We start from the raw sequence: 14,678 nt of genomic DNA on the forward strand, positions 1-14,678 counted from the left end.
CCAACTAGTTTTAAACTGGAAAACATAGCTTTCGGAATCCTCTCGAATGTCCTGTAGCCGAGCTAGTCAGCCAAGGGCAGTCGCCCCCAAGTCAAAACAAAACACGCCCAGCAACAACAGTCGGCCACTCATCTGGGAATATACCAAGGATACAGCGACGGAAGCATCTTTGTCTGCTCATCCACAGCCGCGCCTGGTTGTAAAGATATAAAGTCAGACAACTGCAACAACGGAAAAGAGCCAGGCAGAAGGGGCAGCCACCGCACCAAGGAAGCCAAAGGACAGGCGGTAGTTGCGTCCTGGTCCTCCGGGTTGTCAGCTGCAGCGGCGGCGATTTGTAGCGCCACAAGGATAATCACACTTTTAATCGTGATTTAAGTTTATGGCGCTGGGCGCTCGTTTAGTTTTCCGTTACTTGTTACTAGTTCCTCGTTACGAGGACGATGCATCTCGCAGCGCCTGCCATGATTTTTTCAATTCCTTTCTCACGGCTCTCTCGGATCCGTCCTTCGCAGGACGAGGGGCCGGGGCAGCTGTCTGCTTGTTAAGTTGGCCGCATTCATTTTTATATTTTTTAATGATTTTTATTGCATAACTGGCGGCGTCTGTTCGACCTACGCCTCATTCCTGGCCTGCCAGCCAATTGCACTTTGCCACATTTTATGGCCCCCCTAAGGAGCGGAACAACAAATGGCAGGAATACGATGCTGGTTCTCGGAAGTTGAGCAAACGTTGAGAGATCTGGCAGGGGTAGCTCCTGCTTTCAGGATGGCTTTAAGCGGAAGGCACTGAGACCTCCGATTGGAGTACACGTACTGAGCCCGGCGATGATTCAATTCCCGGATATCATCATCATGGCGATGATCCCGATTCCCTCCGTCGCTAACTGCACCCACATAAATCTCAGGACCGCACTCCTTTTCCAAGCGCTTCCTGCGTAATTTGTTGCTAAACAAACTCTCGTTTACCTCTTGCTCTGACGGGGTCCGCTCTCCGGTTCGTTTACTTTTACAAATTATAAGCACTCACATAAATTTCACTTGCTGCCGCCGGACTGGGCGCCAAGTTAGAGCCATGTTCCGGCTCCTGAAACTGAAGCTGCCTTGAGCTACGGCCACCGAGCACTTTTTGTGAGACGTAATTAGAAGGAGCGCCGCCCGGCCACTGGCCAACTTGAGGTGATGCGAGCAGGGTGGGTGGGGAATTGGCCACTTGAAATGCAAATTGCGTGCAAATTATGGCAAGCTGGCATCCAACCGGGCAGGTGAACAAGTTCCTCCGACCGCTGCCCCTGATTCATTGCGAAGATTCCGGAAAAGGAAATATTACTTGGCAGTTCCGGAAAGTTGTGTTTTTAATTGCACGAGTCCTAATTCAATTTGCAGCCCTGCATTTTATGCAACCGTCCAACCAGGCAGTTCTCAATTTCTAAATTTCCTCCAAGATCGTGGAAATAAACTTTTAACTTGCTGTTCTGCATAAAATTTCTATATAACCCAAATCATCCAGACTAATCGTATGTAACTATGTTACATTAATAGCGTTTAAATGACATTAACTAAGTTAAACGGACAGCAGCTGGGATTTTTAATCTGCGTTGGTATTAGTTGAATATTTTCAATAGCTTTTAACTATACCCATATTTATCAATAATTAATTAACAATGAAACGCAAGGCGTACACCCAGTGTAAAGTCCATTCCCCATTAGAGACTCACCGTTATTATGAGTTAGGAAGGCGTTTTCCGCTTCCGACGAGGATGATCCCTGGTGCTCATTGTTGGCGTTGGAGGAGGTCGATGAGTTGGAGAAGTCGTAGGGATGGGTCAGGCTGTTGGTGCCGCCAGCGGAGGCGGCTAGCGCCTTGAACAGGTGGGCGGTGCGCTGCTGGGTCTGCTGCTGCAGCTGTTGCTGCTGTTGCTGCTGCTGCGGCGGAATATAGGGGTTGTTGTAGATGTTGCGACTGTCATTCGATGGCTGCAGGTTGTACTGGTTCTGCTGCTGCTGCTGGAGCGTGTTATTGGCACTCAGAAGACCGTTGACCGTGAAATGCCGGGACTTGGCTGAAAGAAGAAAAGAGTAAAGGTAAAATGGGCCCTGATGGATGTTTTAGAAGGTCGGTAAGGATGGTTGAACTTTTTTCCATGTCAAGGCAGTTGCTGCCTGCTAAACTCCACCCCCACCCACACCACCGCCTCATTGCGCCTAATTGCATGCATTGAAATATGCAAATGAGCGCCGTGGTGTGTGAGTGACTGTGCGTGTCTGTGTGTCTGTGAGGGTTCGCTTCAATTAAAGCATTTTCGCAGTTAGCTCACAAAGGTTTGAGGTTTTCACTTTTCCTCCGCTCATTGTCGTCGCCTATTGTTGCTTTTCTCATATGAATTATGCATGGCAATAACAAAAACAACAACTCTGATATACCACCCCCACCCCAACCGGCCAGTGTTGCTGTTTTGCGGAAATAATGTTGACGCGGAAGCTGTGATAATGAAGCAGGCAAAAGCAAAGTGTCGCCTCGGCCTAAGCCCCTTCCCCTCCGATGCCCGCAAAAAAATTATGCTAACCCTTTCAATTTTCCACGAGCAACTCGCTCGGAAAAGTTGCTCCTTGCCGGCTGCTCCTGCCATTGTGGCCGTTGTTGTAGTGGTTGTTGCCGCTCTTTGCATATTAATTATGCATGTTTTGGTTGGTGTGAAGGCATCAACACATTGTTTGAATTTTAAGCAACACAAGCGACAAAATTAGGGGTAAACTGCGCTTTGGGAGGGGTTGGCCTCCTTTCGGTCCTTTTCGGTTGGCTTTTACACTGATTTGTTCAGCTTTTGGGAGCCAACTGTGTAAATATAAAGTGCAAAAGATAACGAGCTAATAACTCTGTTCACTCGGTGTTAATATGTGTGAGCTTGGTTGTTTTGAATAGACGAATCCAAGACAGCACTAGTTGTGGTACATTTGACTGATTTGAAGTGATTCGATGGGCCACAAACTAAAACCTATTGCTACTCTACGCCCCCATCAAACGATTACATCCGAACAATTACCCATTCACCGAACATATCCCGCTTTAAAGGTCAGTTCTACTCGCTCGTCGCCAAGCCATCAATGTCAATTTCCTGGAGATAAAAATTCAGGGACAGCACGCGTCGCGCTTTAAAAAGCAATGCCAATAAATTTTCACTAGATCGAATTTATTGGTAAATCCCCACCGTAGGCGGCTTTATGACAGAAGCCAGGCCAACTGGAATCAACCCGATGAGACCGGGCCAAATCTGCGACGCGTCTAAATGTCAATAAAAAACACATTCGGCCACCCCCCGACTTCAGATGCGAGGAGGCGAATTTTCCACGTTTAGCGAGGGAATAATGACACAAATCGCATAATTCGACGAGGCAGAAAGGGTTCGACTTTGGGTCGAGACGACGAGGGTCGGGGGGAACAACAAAGAAGCCAAATTGTCGGCCCAGTGAAAGGCAAGGAAGCTTCACCCAAATGGCCTGATTCAGTAGACGCTTGGGGCACCAACTCCACTGGGGCAACAAAGTATGGGCAACAACAAAGGAATAAAGCATTTGCGTCTCCATGTGGCGAGGGAAAACTAGCGCCAACAAAAACAAAATAAATGTGTAAAAATTGTGTGGCAATAAAATTTGCGTAAATAGTCCAATTTGCATTGAATGTTGCCCTTATTTATGGGGCCATGGCGCAATCAGGCTGCCCTGTAAGTGGGACGGGAATCGCAATCGGAATTGGATGGCCGGCCGTTGTGGATGTGCTGTTGTTGTTTGCTGCCGTGGCAGCGAAGTGTAAATTTGCCAAATTTTGTTAAAAGCAAAATAAATAAAAATCGTATAAACGGGCAATGGCTGGAAACGAGACTGGGAATGGGCCTGTTGGGGATCTGGGGACAGTGGCAGAGAATAGGGTTCTATTTTTCAGGATTATCAACGGAACATTTTCGAGCGGAAATGGGGCATAACTCATGGGGCGGGCGGAGTGTGGTGTGTGTGGAGGAAAACTTCAAGCTAAGTTGGTTGCTGGGGATGATGAGATGCTGCCACGGGGGATTATGTAATCTTGCGCAATCCACGTAATTAATTCACCAACCAATCAATCCGCTGGCGAGGCTCCCTTTGTTTCGCCACAAACTTTCGCCAGACGAAAGCACTCGAAACTTTTCACTCACAATGCCCCAATCAGGTACCCACCAACAACAACTGGAACAATTAACAATCGATGCAGCCAATTAACAATTAACAGCGAACTGGGAGCCCGAAATGGAAGCCAAGGAAAGTTGCTGGGGAAAAAACTTTGGATAAAAAATAAAGCCCTGTGTGGGTACAACTTTTTAAACCGATTAACCCATGAATTTTATAAATAAATGACAAATCCTGCATAAATATTTGATGTCCTCCGAAATCAATATTCCAGGGACACTCGCATCAATTGATCCTCATCAACGATTCATGAATACCACTAGGTATTGACACGCACGACCCAATCGATACCAACTAATAATAGTCACACTTCCTAAATTGTTTTAAATTGGACATTCAAATGGCAGCAATTATGGGAAATTAGGAGGAGGATGGGAGTGAATCACCGGATCACAGTTCTTTAAGTTCCGTGGCACTTAGACACGCTTTCAGAACTAAGCGCATTAAAATCGCTTGAGGATTGGGACTGATCCTAAAACACTTGAGCAGATGTCCTGGCATTTGAAATTCACAAAACTAAAAGCACTGGGGAAATGCGAATGCCAGTTTGAGTGCGATTGTGAATGCCGCTGACTCATCCTCTCCGTTTGGGAAATCGCAGCCAAGCTAGGGCCGCAAACACCTTGTTGTCCTGGCTGATGGCAGTGAAGCTGTCAGTGACAGTTGGTTGTTGTCACCCCGACGCATCCTCCGCCGCCAGGAAATTCGCACAGCTGAGCGAAGACGGCACAGAAGTTATCCGCCTGAATAATTCCGACCGGGAGTAGAGGTGGAGGAGAAGGAGGTCCGCTGGCCTCTAATGCATGTTTGGCATTTACATAATTTCCACTGGAGCGTCAGGGGTGCAGGAGGCACTTGACTCTCACCAGCCTGAACCTGGAAGCCCAGCCAAGCCAAATATCAATTACATCCACGCAATCCGAACAACACTCGCAAAGGATCGGAAATGACACAACAAGAGAATTAATTGAAATCAATGCAAATGCCCAGGCAGGACCTCGCAGGACTCGACTTAAGGGTTGCATTCCTCCGCCGACGGTTTGGGTTTTTCAATTTTCATAGGGAATCGCATTTGTCAGCGGCTTAAGGCGCCCCTCCCGCACTCGCCCTTGGTTCACCATTGTTGTCAAACATGTCAAAGCAACTGCAAACATTCGGGCCCCCTTTCTTCATTTATTAGCGAGAGTTGAATCAGTTCTGTTTTTTCACCCGTCCGCTGATCTATGGATTCGATTTCGCGGTTTGCTGAGCACGGGCAGCGGGCAGATAACGCTCTGATAAATAGAGTCCTGCTCATCAGTTCGTCCTTGCCAGCGGCGACGGTCATTGTAACCCATTGGATAAGTAACCCACTTGGACGGCGGGCTCTCCCATTGTGCAATATGTCAGCGTGTTTCCGGTGGCCTTTGCGGTCATTCAGTGCCTCTGCGGGGCATATTGCATCGAAAGGGTCCTTGAACACATGTTTCAATTATGTGTGCCCCTTTTATAAAGGAATATGCAAACTCCATTCAGTGTTCATCTTATGCAAAAAGATTGGAAGAATATTTCAGTGTTACCAATTCCGTCAGTCGCAACACATACAAGGACACTTAATTAAGTTAATGAAGTTGTAAATAAGTCACGGAGGATAGTTCTTTTCAGCAACTTACTCGAGTATTGCCATCTGTCATATAAAATGCGTTTTTAAATAAATTTGGATTTTTAAAAAATCGTACTTGATACATGTTTTTATTGTTCATTATTGACTATCGGGTGAAACTTAACTTTTAAAATTTTGAGAACGCATTGTAAGGCAACAGATTTGGTTTCGCAACGGCATTTATAGAAACTGCTAGACCCACCCATACTCTTTTGATAGTTTTCTAATATAAATTCTCTTATTTTATTTTTATTAATAAGACGACAAAACAAGCAGGGCAAACAAATCCTGTTTAAATCATCTAGTGAGGAAACAATTTTTTTGTAAAAATTTACAGAACTAAACACCAAACCACACCTCTTAGCAAGGTAAAAACAAGTGACGTTCGCACTTTTAACATACAAAAGATTGGAAATAAGCTTTTGTGACAACATAAATTTTAAATTTTATTTTATTAATACTTCAGGATATGCGCATGTTCAAAAGATTATAAGAAAATCGTATATATTTAAAATAAAAAATAACTTCAACCAAATAGTTCCTTTTATTTTCCTGTAATATTTTGCACTTGGCTAAAATACATTATAAAAGCATAGATATTATTTAAAAAAGCCTTTTCTACGACACATAACACACGTCTTTTAGCATCAGGGTTTTGAAATTATGGTGGTAAAAATCTAGTTATTAATAACTGTTTTCCAGTAAACTACGAGGTATTCTGTGCTCGAGGGGTCAATCAATGCAGGGTCAATCGATGTATATGTTTAACAGGAATTTTATTACTATATTTTCTTGTGGGTGTTATTACTCCCCACCAGTCCCATTTATCGCATAATTTCTAAGTGTTACTTTAAAGCTACCACCTCTACAGTGATTATTTAGTTATCTTTTGTTAAACAACAAGTAACACAAATATTTAGGATTCTATTCTCAACTATACTTCTTTTAATATATATTCCATTCTGTTCTTTCACATCATTTGTAATCTCGCCTTCGGCCGCCTCACCACTGAAAGTTCGCTTTCGTCTCAATGTTTCATTTTCCGTTTACAAAATATTTTGCGTAATTTCGAAATGCTAATGACCGCATTGCTGCCCCTGCCAGCCGCACGGCATCCATTGACATATTCAACTCATTAAACCAACATTCACCGATGCCCGAACACAATAGCTGCCAACTCGACAGGAACTAAAAAGGCTCGAAAAGGATCGCCGGCTGGCGTTTCGACTTCGGCGTGCGGATGTATTTGCCAGGCTAATAATAAACACCCATCCATAAAAGGTGATGCGGGAAAAAACCGAACCACGCAAATGATGAATGCGGTGCGCGGAGAGCAGTGTGCGAACAATGGCCACAATGGGTAACAGGATCAAAAATCAGAAACCAGAGAGCCGCCACTACGAAGTTCGGGGTGCGCCTTCATTAAAACTGCGTCTCGCCTGGGACGCACACGGGGTGTGCTGCTTCTCGGTCCAGGATGAACTGGAACTACCCCGGAGCGGAGATCAAAGCGAGCTGCAACTGCCATCAGCACGAGCATGTTCCTTCTTTTTACGGCCAGAGACTTATTACAGAAGTTGACATTGTGTCAAACACGGCGTAACGAACCACACCTTTCGGCAATCCCAACTCAAATCGCCATCGGAGCTACGAATCCCGCCGAGCGTCGTGCGGTTCTCAGTCGCAATTATTGCGTTTGAATTGTCAACACCCCCGTGGAGAGATGGCAGTGTGAATGGGAATGCTATTCGGTATCGGAATAGGAATGGAATGGAAGTTGCAACATGAGGGGACGGTGGTCAAAACCGAAATACGCCACGGGTCATGTCGAACCACCGACGCCCGCAATCAACTCGGCTGTACATATATGTGTGTTTTTAACGCGCTGGGTGTCGATTGTAACAATAACATTGCCCAGAGCGCAGATTTGCGCCTCTCACGACGATGGTGATGATGACATCGTCGACGGGTTGCCGGCATCCCTGATTCAGGTCCGGAACTGACCCCAAGGAGGTGTGGGAAATGTGTCATTATCTCTAGCAATTTTACTGCGTCCGTGTGGCTCGTAGCACCTTCTGTAATTTATGACCACGCTTTGATGGCAACTGATGGAACTAGCTGACGATAATTGGCCGAAGCCAACCGGGTTCCTAATGGGGGTCAGGAGGCTATTGGCGGAACACCAACTAGGAGTATCTGTTGAGTTATCCCCACATCGATTTCCATTCATGCATGATACCCCGCCGAAGTTGGTACCATTTATCAGCTTTTAATCCCACACTTTGCGTCAACTTCCTGGAATTGATAGAGCCGCAGAGTAAACCTCCGATGCACACAGAGAAAAATCCGAGCTTAAAACGTGAATGAAGAGAGACAGCTATACGCGGACAAGCGCGGTGGTTGGAGAAGGGCGGCCAATAAATCTGATTTATTGGTTTTCAAAACAGATTTTCGGAGCGCACGGAACAGAAACCACAATGCGAGTAAAACGAAATGAATGCATCCGGCACTCGTCCCGATGTTCGCCATGACACTTGTGGCCATATGGCCATATGGCCAGAATGCCGGTCCCCGATGTCCGAGCGGCAACTATGGCTGAAAAATCCATCACAAGTGGAGGACGGAGAACTCGCGCCGATGGCACAAAGCGTGGAAGGATTAAGCCGCCGCAGTGCCGGCGAGGGACAATGGAAGTTCATCATGGCCAGAGGATGATGACGACACTTGGTCCATGCTCGTCGGCAATTTGTCGCTCGTTTAGTTGAGTTGTGCGACAAAAATAGAATAAATGGCACAGATAATGGAAAAAATGGACAGCTGGATGGGAAGGGATGAGCATAAACCGCTGCCCTGGGCAGCAGCCACGTCCAGAGTCCTGCAGCTCCTGGTAATCCGACGATTAATTAAAAACGTTGTCCCTGGTAAAGGGCTTAAAAATTGAAATTGATTGCCGGCGCAGCTCGTTCGGCTTATGCTAAGTTTTTCCGCGACCCCCTGGCTTTCGCTTTTCTTTTGCAATTTCAGGAATCTTCCACCGGTAAATAACAATAAATACAAATACAATCGCAGTTATTACTGGCAAATACTCCTGGGAGCCGAAAGTCATCAGCAGGGAACAAGACGACATCATTTTCATCGTCATCACCACCTGAGCATGCGGAAAGTCGCTTAACAAGCTCCCGAGAAATCCCTGGGGCCAGTTGCCAGTTGCCAAGCATGAAAGTAAGAACAAAAGCAAAGCAAAATTAAGGAAATCCATTTAGAAGAGAAAAGTTCACAAAAGCTACACGAAATTACCTCCGCCAGTTTTGAATTCTTATCAAATTTCCCTTCCTTGGCTGGCGAATATGGTCATTGGCTAATGGGGAAAATCATGCAAATCATCCTGAATCGCGAACCACCCTTCGCGGAAAGCACACGCTCACGCACTCGTCGGGCATGATTTCCAGCGAGTCAACCCCCACATGGAATAGAATCTGGGAACTATCGAGGACCAGGCACCAGACCTTTCTCATATCAATTAGTTACGAACGAGTACACTTGATTCATTAGCGTGATAATTACGGGCAGACGAGCCTGGGCAGTCAAAAGAACGATGCTGATGAGAGTTCTACATGTTCCTAGCGAAGTTTCCCACGAAGGCGCCGAAAACAAAGCAACGGCCAAGCCAAGCCAAACATATTATATCACGATGAGTGGGTGAAAGCCAGAAAGGCGCAGATGGAGACGACATTCAGGATTCAGCGAACGACAAAAAATAATGTCAACCATTTTTAGCAGCGAAAGTCGAGGAATTAAAGCGTTGGGTTGAAAGTGCAAGCAGCGGCAAAGGAGAAAATAAGTAAAGGAAGCTGGGTTCCGGCAAGGGGAAAAGTGAAATGACAAAGTCAACAGCCGCGACAACAAATTGCCAAACGAGCGGAGCGTGAAACTCGACTCGGATTTTCAGGTGGGACGATGCGGCGAATCGCCTGGATGGCGGACGGTCGTGCCACTGCGAATGGAAGTAATTCCTTAGCCAGAGCCCAAGCCATCCGACAATGAAGTGAATCCTTTCGGCACAAACCCTTTTAATTGGCGCACAAAGGGAAGGCTGCGAAATTCGGTCGCTTTAAAGCGCGCAATATTGCACAATGGGATTGCCGTGTCTGTTGCCAAGACAATTGATTTCAGCAGCCCCATAACTCATCGCCCCGATCAGTCCATCCCCTAACCCGTTGACTATCCTCAAATTTCCGCATGTCTCGGAGTTTTGGCTCGTTCGTTCCCGAATTCGTCACGCGATTTCCCTTTGATTTCCATTGAATTATACCTTACGCTCCGATCAAAACCCGCCCAAGCTCGATCCAACCCTGGTCGAGTCTCTGCACAATGGTCATGTTTACCCCTGCGTAATTGCAGTTTGTTCAGAGGATGAGGCTTGGAGTATTTGCTCAGCGGATTCTGTTGACTGGTTCCCGGTGCGTTGATGATGTGAAGTGATCCAAATTGAAATGTAATTTTGTGCCCAAGCAGGAAGCTGGATAATCCCCTTGGCAAACAGCAAGGCCAGATGAATTCGATTCCCATAGATGCGCAACCTTTGGCCCACATTGCGGCTAAGTTCTGGCGCAGATCGATAGAATCGCTATACCCAATTATCACATAACAATTTCCGCTGCAGCTCAAAGAGGGCTCATTTCCCCCCACTCAATGTTTAATTTCCTTTCAATTTATGCTGGGAATCGAGGTCGCCTCCCGATAAAAGAGCCATCCAGCCAATTTGCCCAGCTCAGGAAAAGCCGTATGTGTACCTAGAGATGGCTCCCCGGCAGTGGAGTTATGTACGGATGCTTATTAGATGACGTCGCTCAGAGTCGAGTGCTCAGGACGCATATCAATGGCCCCTGAGATGCGGGTGCGGGCAGGGAGTTGGATGTGGAGCAGCATCAGCAAACAGCAAACAGCAGGAGAAAAAAACGCTTCAAGTGTCAATCAGTGACAACACAGACACCACACACGATGAAGCACGGGCTGATAGAAGCTAATCGATTTATGCTGTAATATTCAAAAAGTTTCCCATAAGGACCTGGCCCGGAGGACGACCTAATCCAGTGCGACTCCCTTGTGTGCCACCGCCGCCGTAATTTCCCAGTCACCGCCCCCATGTACACCCCAGTTCGGGCCACGTGTTCCGAGGTGGAGGATGCGCGTCCTGGTCGGGGCCAGGGGCTTCGGGCCATGTGTGTGCTCGAAGCTGTCATCTGTTTATCTGCCTGCATTTGTCGCATTAAAATTGAATAAAAAATCAATCTCAATTCTAGCATAATTTGATTCTTGCCTTCGATTATCGGAGCGGGAATTCCGTGAACTGGGGGCAAATGAAAAGCAGAATGCAGGGAAACAGAAAATAAATAAATGATAATCTGTAAAGGCCTTTGCCTGTTCGACGGAGATATTTATGTGGCAACTTTTTGGGGCCGAGAGGAGAAATGCTGCTGAGGAGCAGCCATCCCCTTTTATATTTCCATCCCCCCGCTGATGCCTCTTCTTCGAGTGCATTAGCAATCCACTTTTTACTGGCATCGAATCTCTTACTTGAGCTTAGCACCAAATTCACTTGGCTCAAAGTTTATCCCTCCACTGGCTCTAACCCTACTGCCACATGTGAGGAAGCTCGCAGGACTGTTATCTGCCGCGATCCTTCGGCTCCTTCGAGGGCTGCGCTTATTCCAATGCATTTAATAAAGTGTTTATTTCGGTTGCAACAAATTTGCCAGCTCAGTGCGGCGAGCGGAAACAATGCCAACTGGAAACCTGTGCACGACACAAAGGAAAATTGCTTTTCCGCCGCGCAGACACAGCGGCAGCCACATCCGCACATGGGCGAAATACCTCTCACGCTTGATGGCAGCGAAAATATGTGGCCATTCCTATCCGTAAGGAAGACAAGGAGACACGCGCTCCTGGCCAAGCCATCGAAGTTTTTCCCGATGACGTATGGCCCTGGCCCGCTCCTAGAGATGCGTCCGTGCCACGACGAGTCTTTCCCGGGGTTATCCAACCGTAGTTATTGGTGCCTCACGACGCCGTCTCGGAAAAACTTTTCGCTTCTTCCGCCAGCATAGTTTTGTTTTCTTCCCAACTTCCCTTTTACTTTTCTTTGCTTTTCTATTTGTCTTTCGGTGGATTCAACTGCGATTCCTTGGGCTGAGGGGAGGGGGCGGGCGATTCGGTTTGAGTGGCACATTATTTGATGATGCTTTTCGCGATTTTTTCGCACTTGAATGCCTGATTTTTATTAGTTGAATTCTTTACGGTTTTGCTGCGTTCCGCCTGCCAGCGAAAAGTTTCAGTTTCTTTGCTTTTCCGCCACTGTCTGCGAGGGCAAAGTTTTACGTTCAGAGATTTGAAATATGGCCGGAGAATCGGCCGCCACGAGTCGATAATCGAAAGTGCCTTTGTCTGCGCTCATGGCCAGTTGATCACTTTTTGCCCGCGATTGGCCAGTGCGAGTCAGTCGATGGACACAATCATCTCTCGGAGAAAAGCGCGGCACTCGCCAAAAAGCGCAAAATCCTGATGAAGAATGCCAAAAGTAAAACAAACGAACCACCCAACGAACAAACGGAAATGAAAGTCAATTTGAATACATTACCAATTCTAATTACGATTTTCAAGTACAACGAACGATGGCGGCGGACAGATGGGTGATCCAAGGGGGAGTGCGATTGCGATGGCTTGAATAATATAATATTGGCTGCTGCGAAAGACGTCCTTAGCCAAAACCCTCCTCCACTAACAGCCACGAAAACCACGAAGCATTCAAATTGGAAATTTAAAAAGCGAATGGACAGCAGGGCTACTGTCGTCCAAGGGGAAGAGGGGGTGCTCGCTGACCAACAGATTAGCCGGGAAACCAGAAGGGAGGAAAAGCTGTGAAGTTTCACAGCCAGTGACAGGAAAATGGCGGCCACGAATCGTATTTGAATACATCAGCATTGCCGAGTAGCCGGGAGCCATGGAAAGGAATCCTGCATGGAGCAGGGTATCCGCCATTCACCACGGCGCCTTCTTGTCTAGGTCTGGCGAGGAGTGGGAGCCCTTGTTCGCTGAGATCCGCATTTCGTTATATTAAAAATTCAAATACTTTGCGTTATCGCTTTAGACGCAGCTTAAGCCACCTGCCAGAATCTACACCCAGCTACCCAGCCACCCAGCCAATCAGTCCCCCAAACACTTGACTTTGGGCCACAAACAGAAAAGTTTGGCTGTGAGCCTCGCTTATTATGCAGCAGGCTCTTTCCTATTCCCACTCCTCCCCAATGCCAAGGTCTTGGTATCGGTCCGCTCGTCCTCGTCCTGGGAAGCCATATCATATGGCACTTGGGGAAGGGAGAGTAGCGAATTAGAAATGAAAATTAAGTAAATATTATAATATGTTGCCACCTGGCTGGGAGTAGAGGCCGCTCCCCACTACGGTTTCGGTTTGGCAAATAAATGATAAGCATTACATTTGATATTCATTATTTGATAACGTGTAGCGTGGAATAAAAATGAAAACGCCAGCGGAAATGAAAATATAGCCCCGTGTTTGCTTTCAGGACGTGGTCTGTGCACAGGCGGAGTTCAGAGGGCCAGACAAGATGCCGGGGATTAAATGTTTGCCTAAGTGAAATATGTTAAATGCTATAATATGTGCGGTTGCCCTTGGCGCTGCTCGACTCCCTCGATTTCATGATTTATGATATTAAAGATGGGTTTTTGTGCCTACGGAATGACTTGCAGCTCATCTCCGGCCATGAGCTCCACGGATAATTATGAAGGGTTCAGTAGACTTCAGCCGCATCCATTTATCACATTAGCCGGCTAGACTAATTCTGTTAAAAGCATATAAGCTCCCCAAAAATGAATCCATTCAATGGCCACGAGCATGCAATGAGTTTCTTTTTTTCATCTGTTTTTGACCCGTCGAAAGTCAAATCGCAACATTCATCAGAATGTAATAAAGACAACAGCCAAGTGGCGGGATTCGAGGTCGAAACTTTTTCTGATATATGTATCTATTTGGCCAGAGGGAATCGATAGATTTCCCACATAAGAAATTCGTTGATTCTCTTTTCAGTTTTGGTTGGGGGTAGCGAATCCCCATGTATCGAATCACGAAGAATGGTCAACCAAATCAAAAGGGGCAGACTTCAATGGAGCTCTCAGCGACTCCGCACTCAACTTTATTGCATTTCAGCAATACCTCCGGCGTCTCCACTGCAAAGTCTGTGATTCCATCAGCACGAGGGCGCAGACAAGTGCCGGGAAAAGTGAGGTGCCAGTCGCTCCGGTGAAAGCCAAGAGCAGGCCCAGGACCCAGAAGGAGGCGTGTGTGTTCGCTTAGCGTGAAATTATGAGCGCTTTTACAGCACAAACAGCAGCACGGGCGAATGTCAACGACAAGCTTAAGCTGCTTAAAACAAGCCATTGCCTCAAGTGGAGGAGGGAAAGGTGGGTGCGCTGGGGGTGGGCAACTGAAAGTGAAAGTGAAAGTGTCAAGGATGCGGCAAGCGTTTCATAGCCAAATTAAATTGCTCCCTGGAAGGAGTCAAGCGGGAAGGGGGAGCGGAGTGCCAAAGTGAAAGGATAATGCGAGCATAAAAACATTTTTAATGAAATCGAGACGACGACTTCCAACGGAGAAGGCATCGTCTAAGACAGTAGCAAGTGTATTTTAATTTAAACCTCGGATTTACCTTGCACAACCCGTTCGTCTTTGCTGGCAAAGGAGAGGAGACATTCCCCCCTAGGCTGCGCATTAATTTCATCCCGCTTCAAAATTTTAATTAATT

At 46.7% G+C, this 14,678-nt stretch overlaps 1 protein-coding gene across 1 annotated transcript in view; it reads right to left on the bottom strand.

The window, feature by feature from the left end:
• Positions 1-671: 671 nt before the first annotated feature.
• LOC6616566 (ell-associated factor Eaf) overlaps positions 672-14,678 on the bottom strand; it is a 49,598-nt gene continuing 35,591 nt past the window's right edge. Inside the window, exons 4-5 of the mRNA XM_032718080.1 lie at positions 1,718-2,062; positions 672-991 (exon numbers count right to left, since the gene is read on the bottom strand). Coding sequence (XP_032573971.1) covers positions 672-991; positions 1,718-2,062 — 665 coding nt within the window. The remainder of the gene's footprint in view (positions 992-1,717; positions 2,063-14,678) is intronic.

The sequence above is a fragment of the Drosophila sechellia genome, chromosome 3L (genome assembly GCF_004382195.2).
Source record: "Drosophila sechellia strain sech25 chromosome 3L, ASM438219v1, whole genome shotgun sequence".
In the NCBI taxonomy this organism is placed as follows: Eukaryota; Metazoa; Arthropoda; class Insecta; order Diptera; family Drosophilidae; genus Drosophila; species Drosophila sechellia.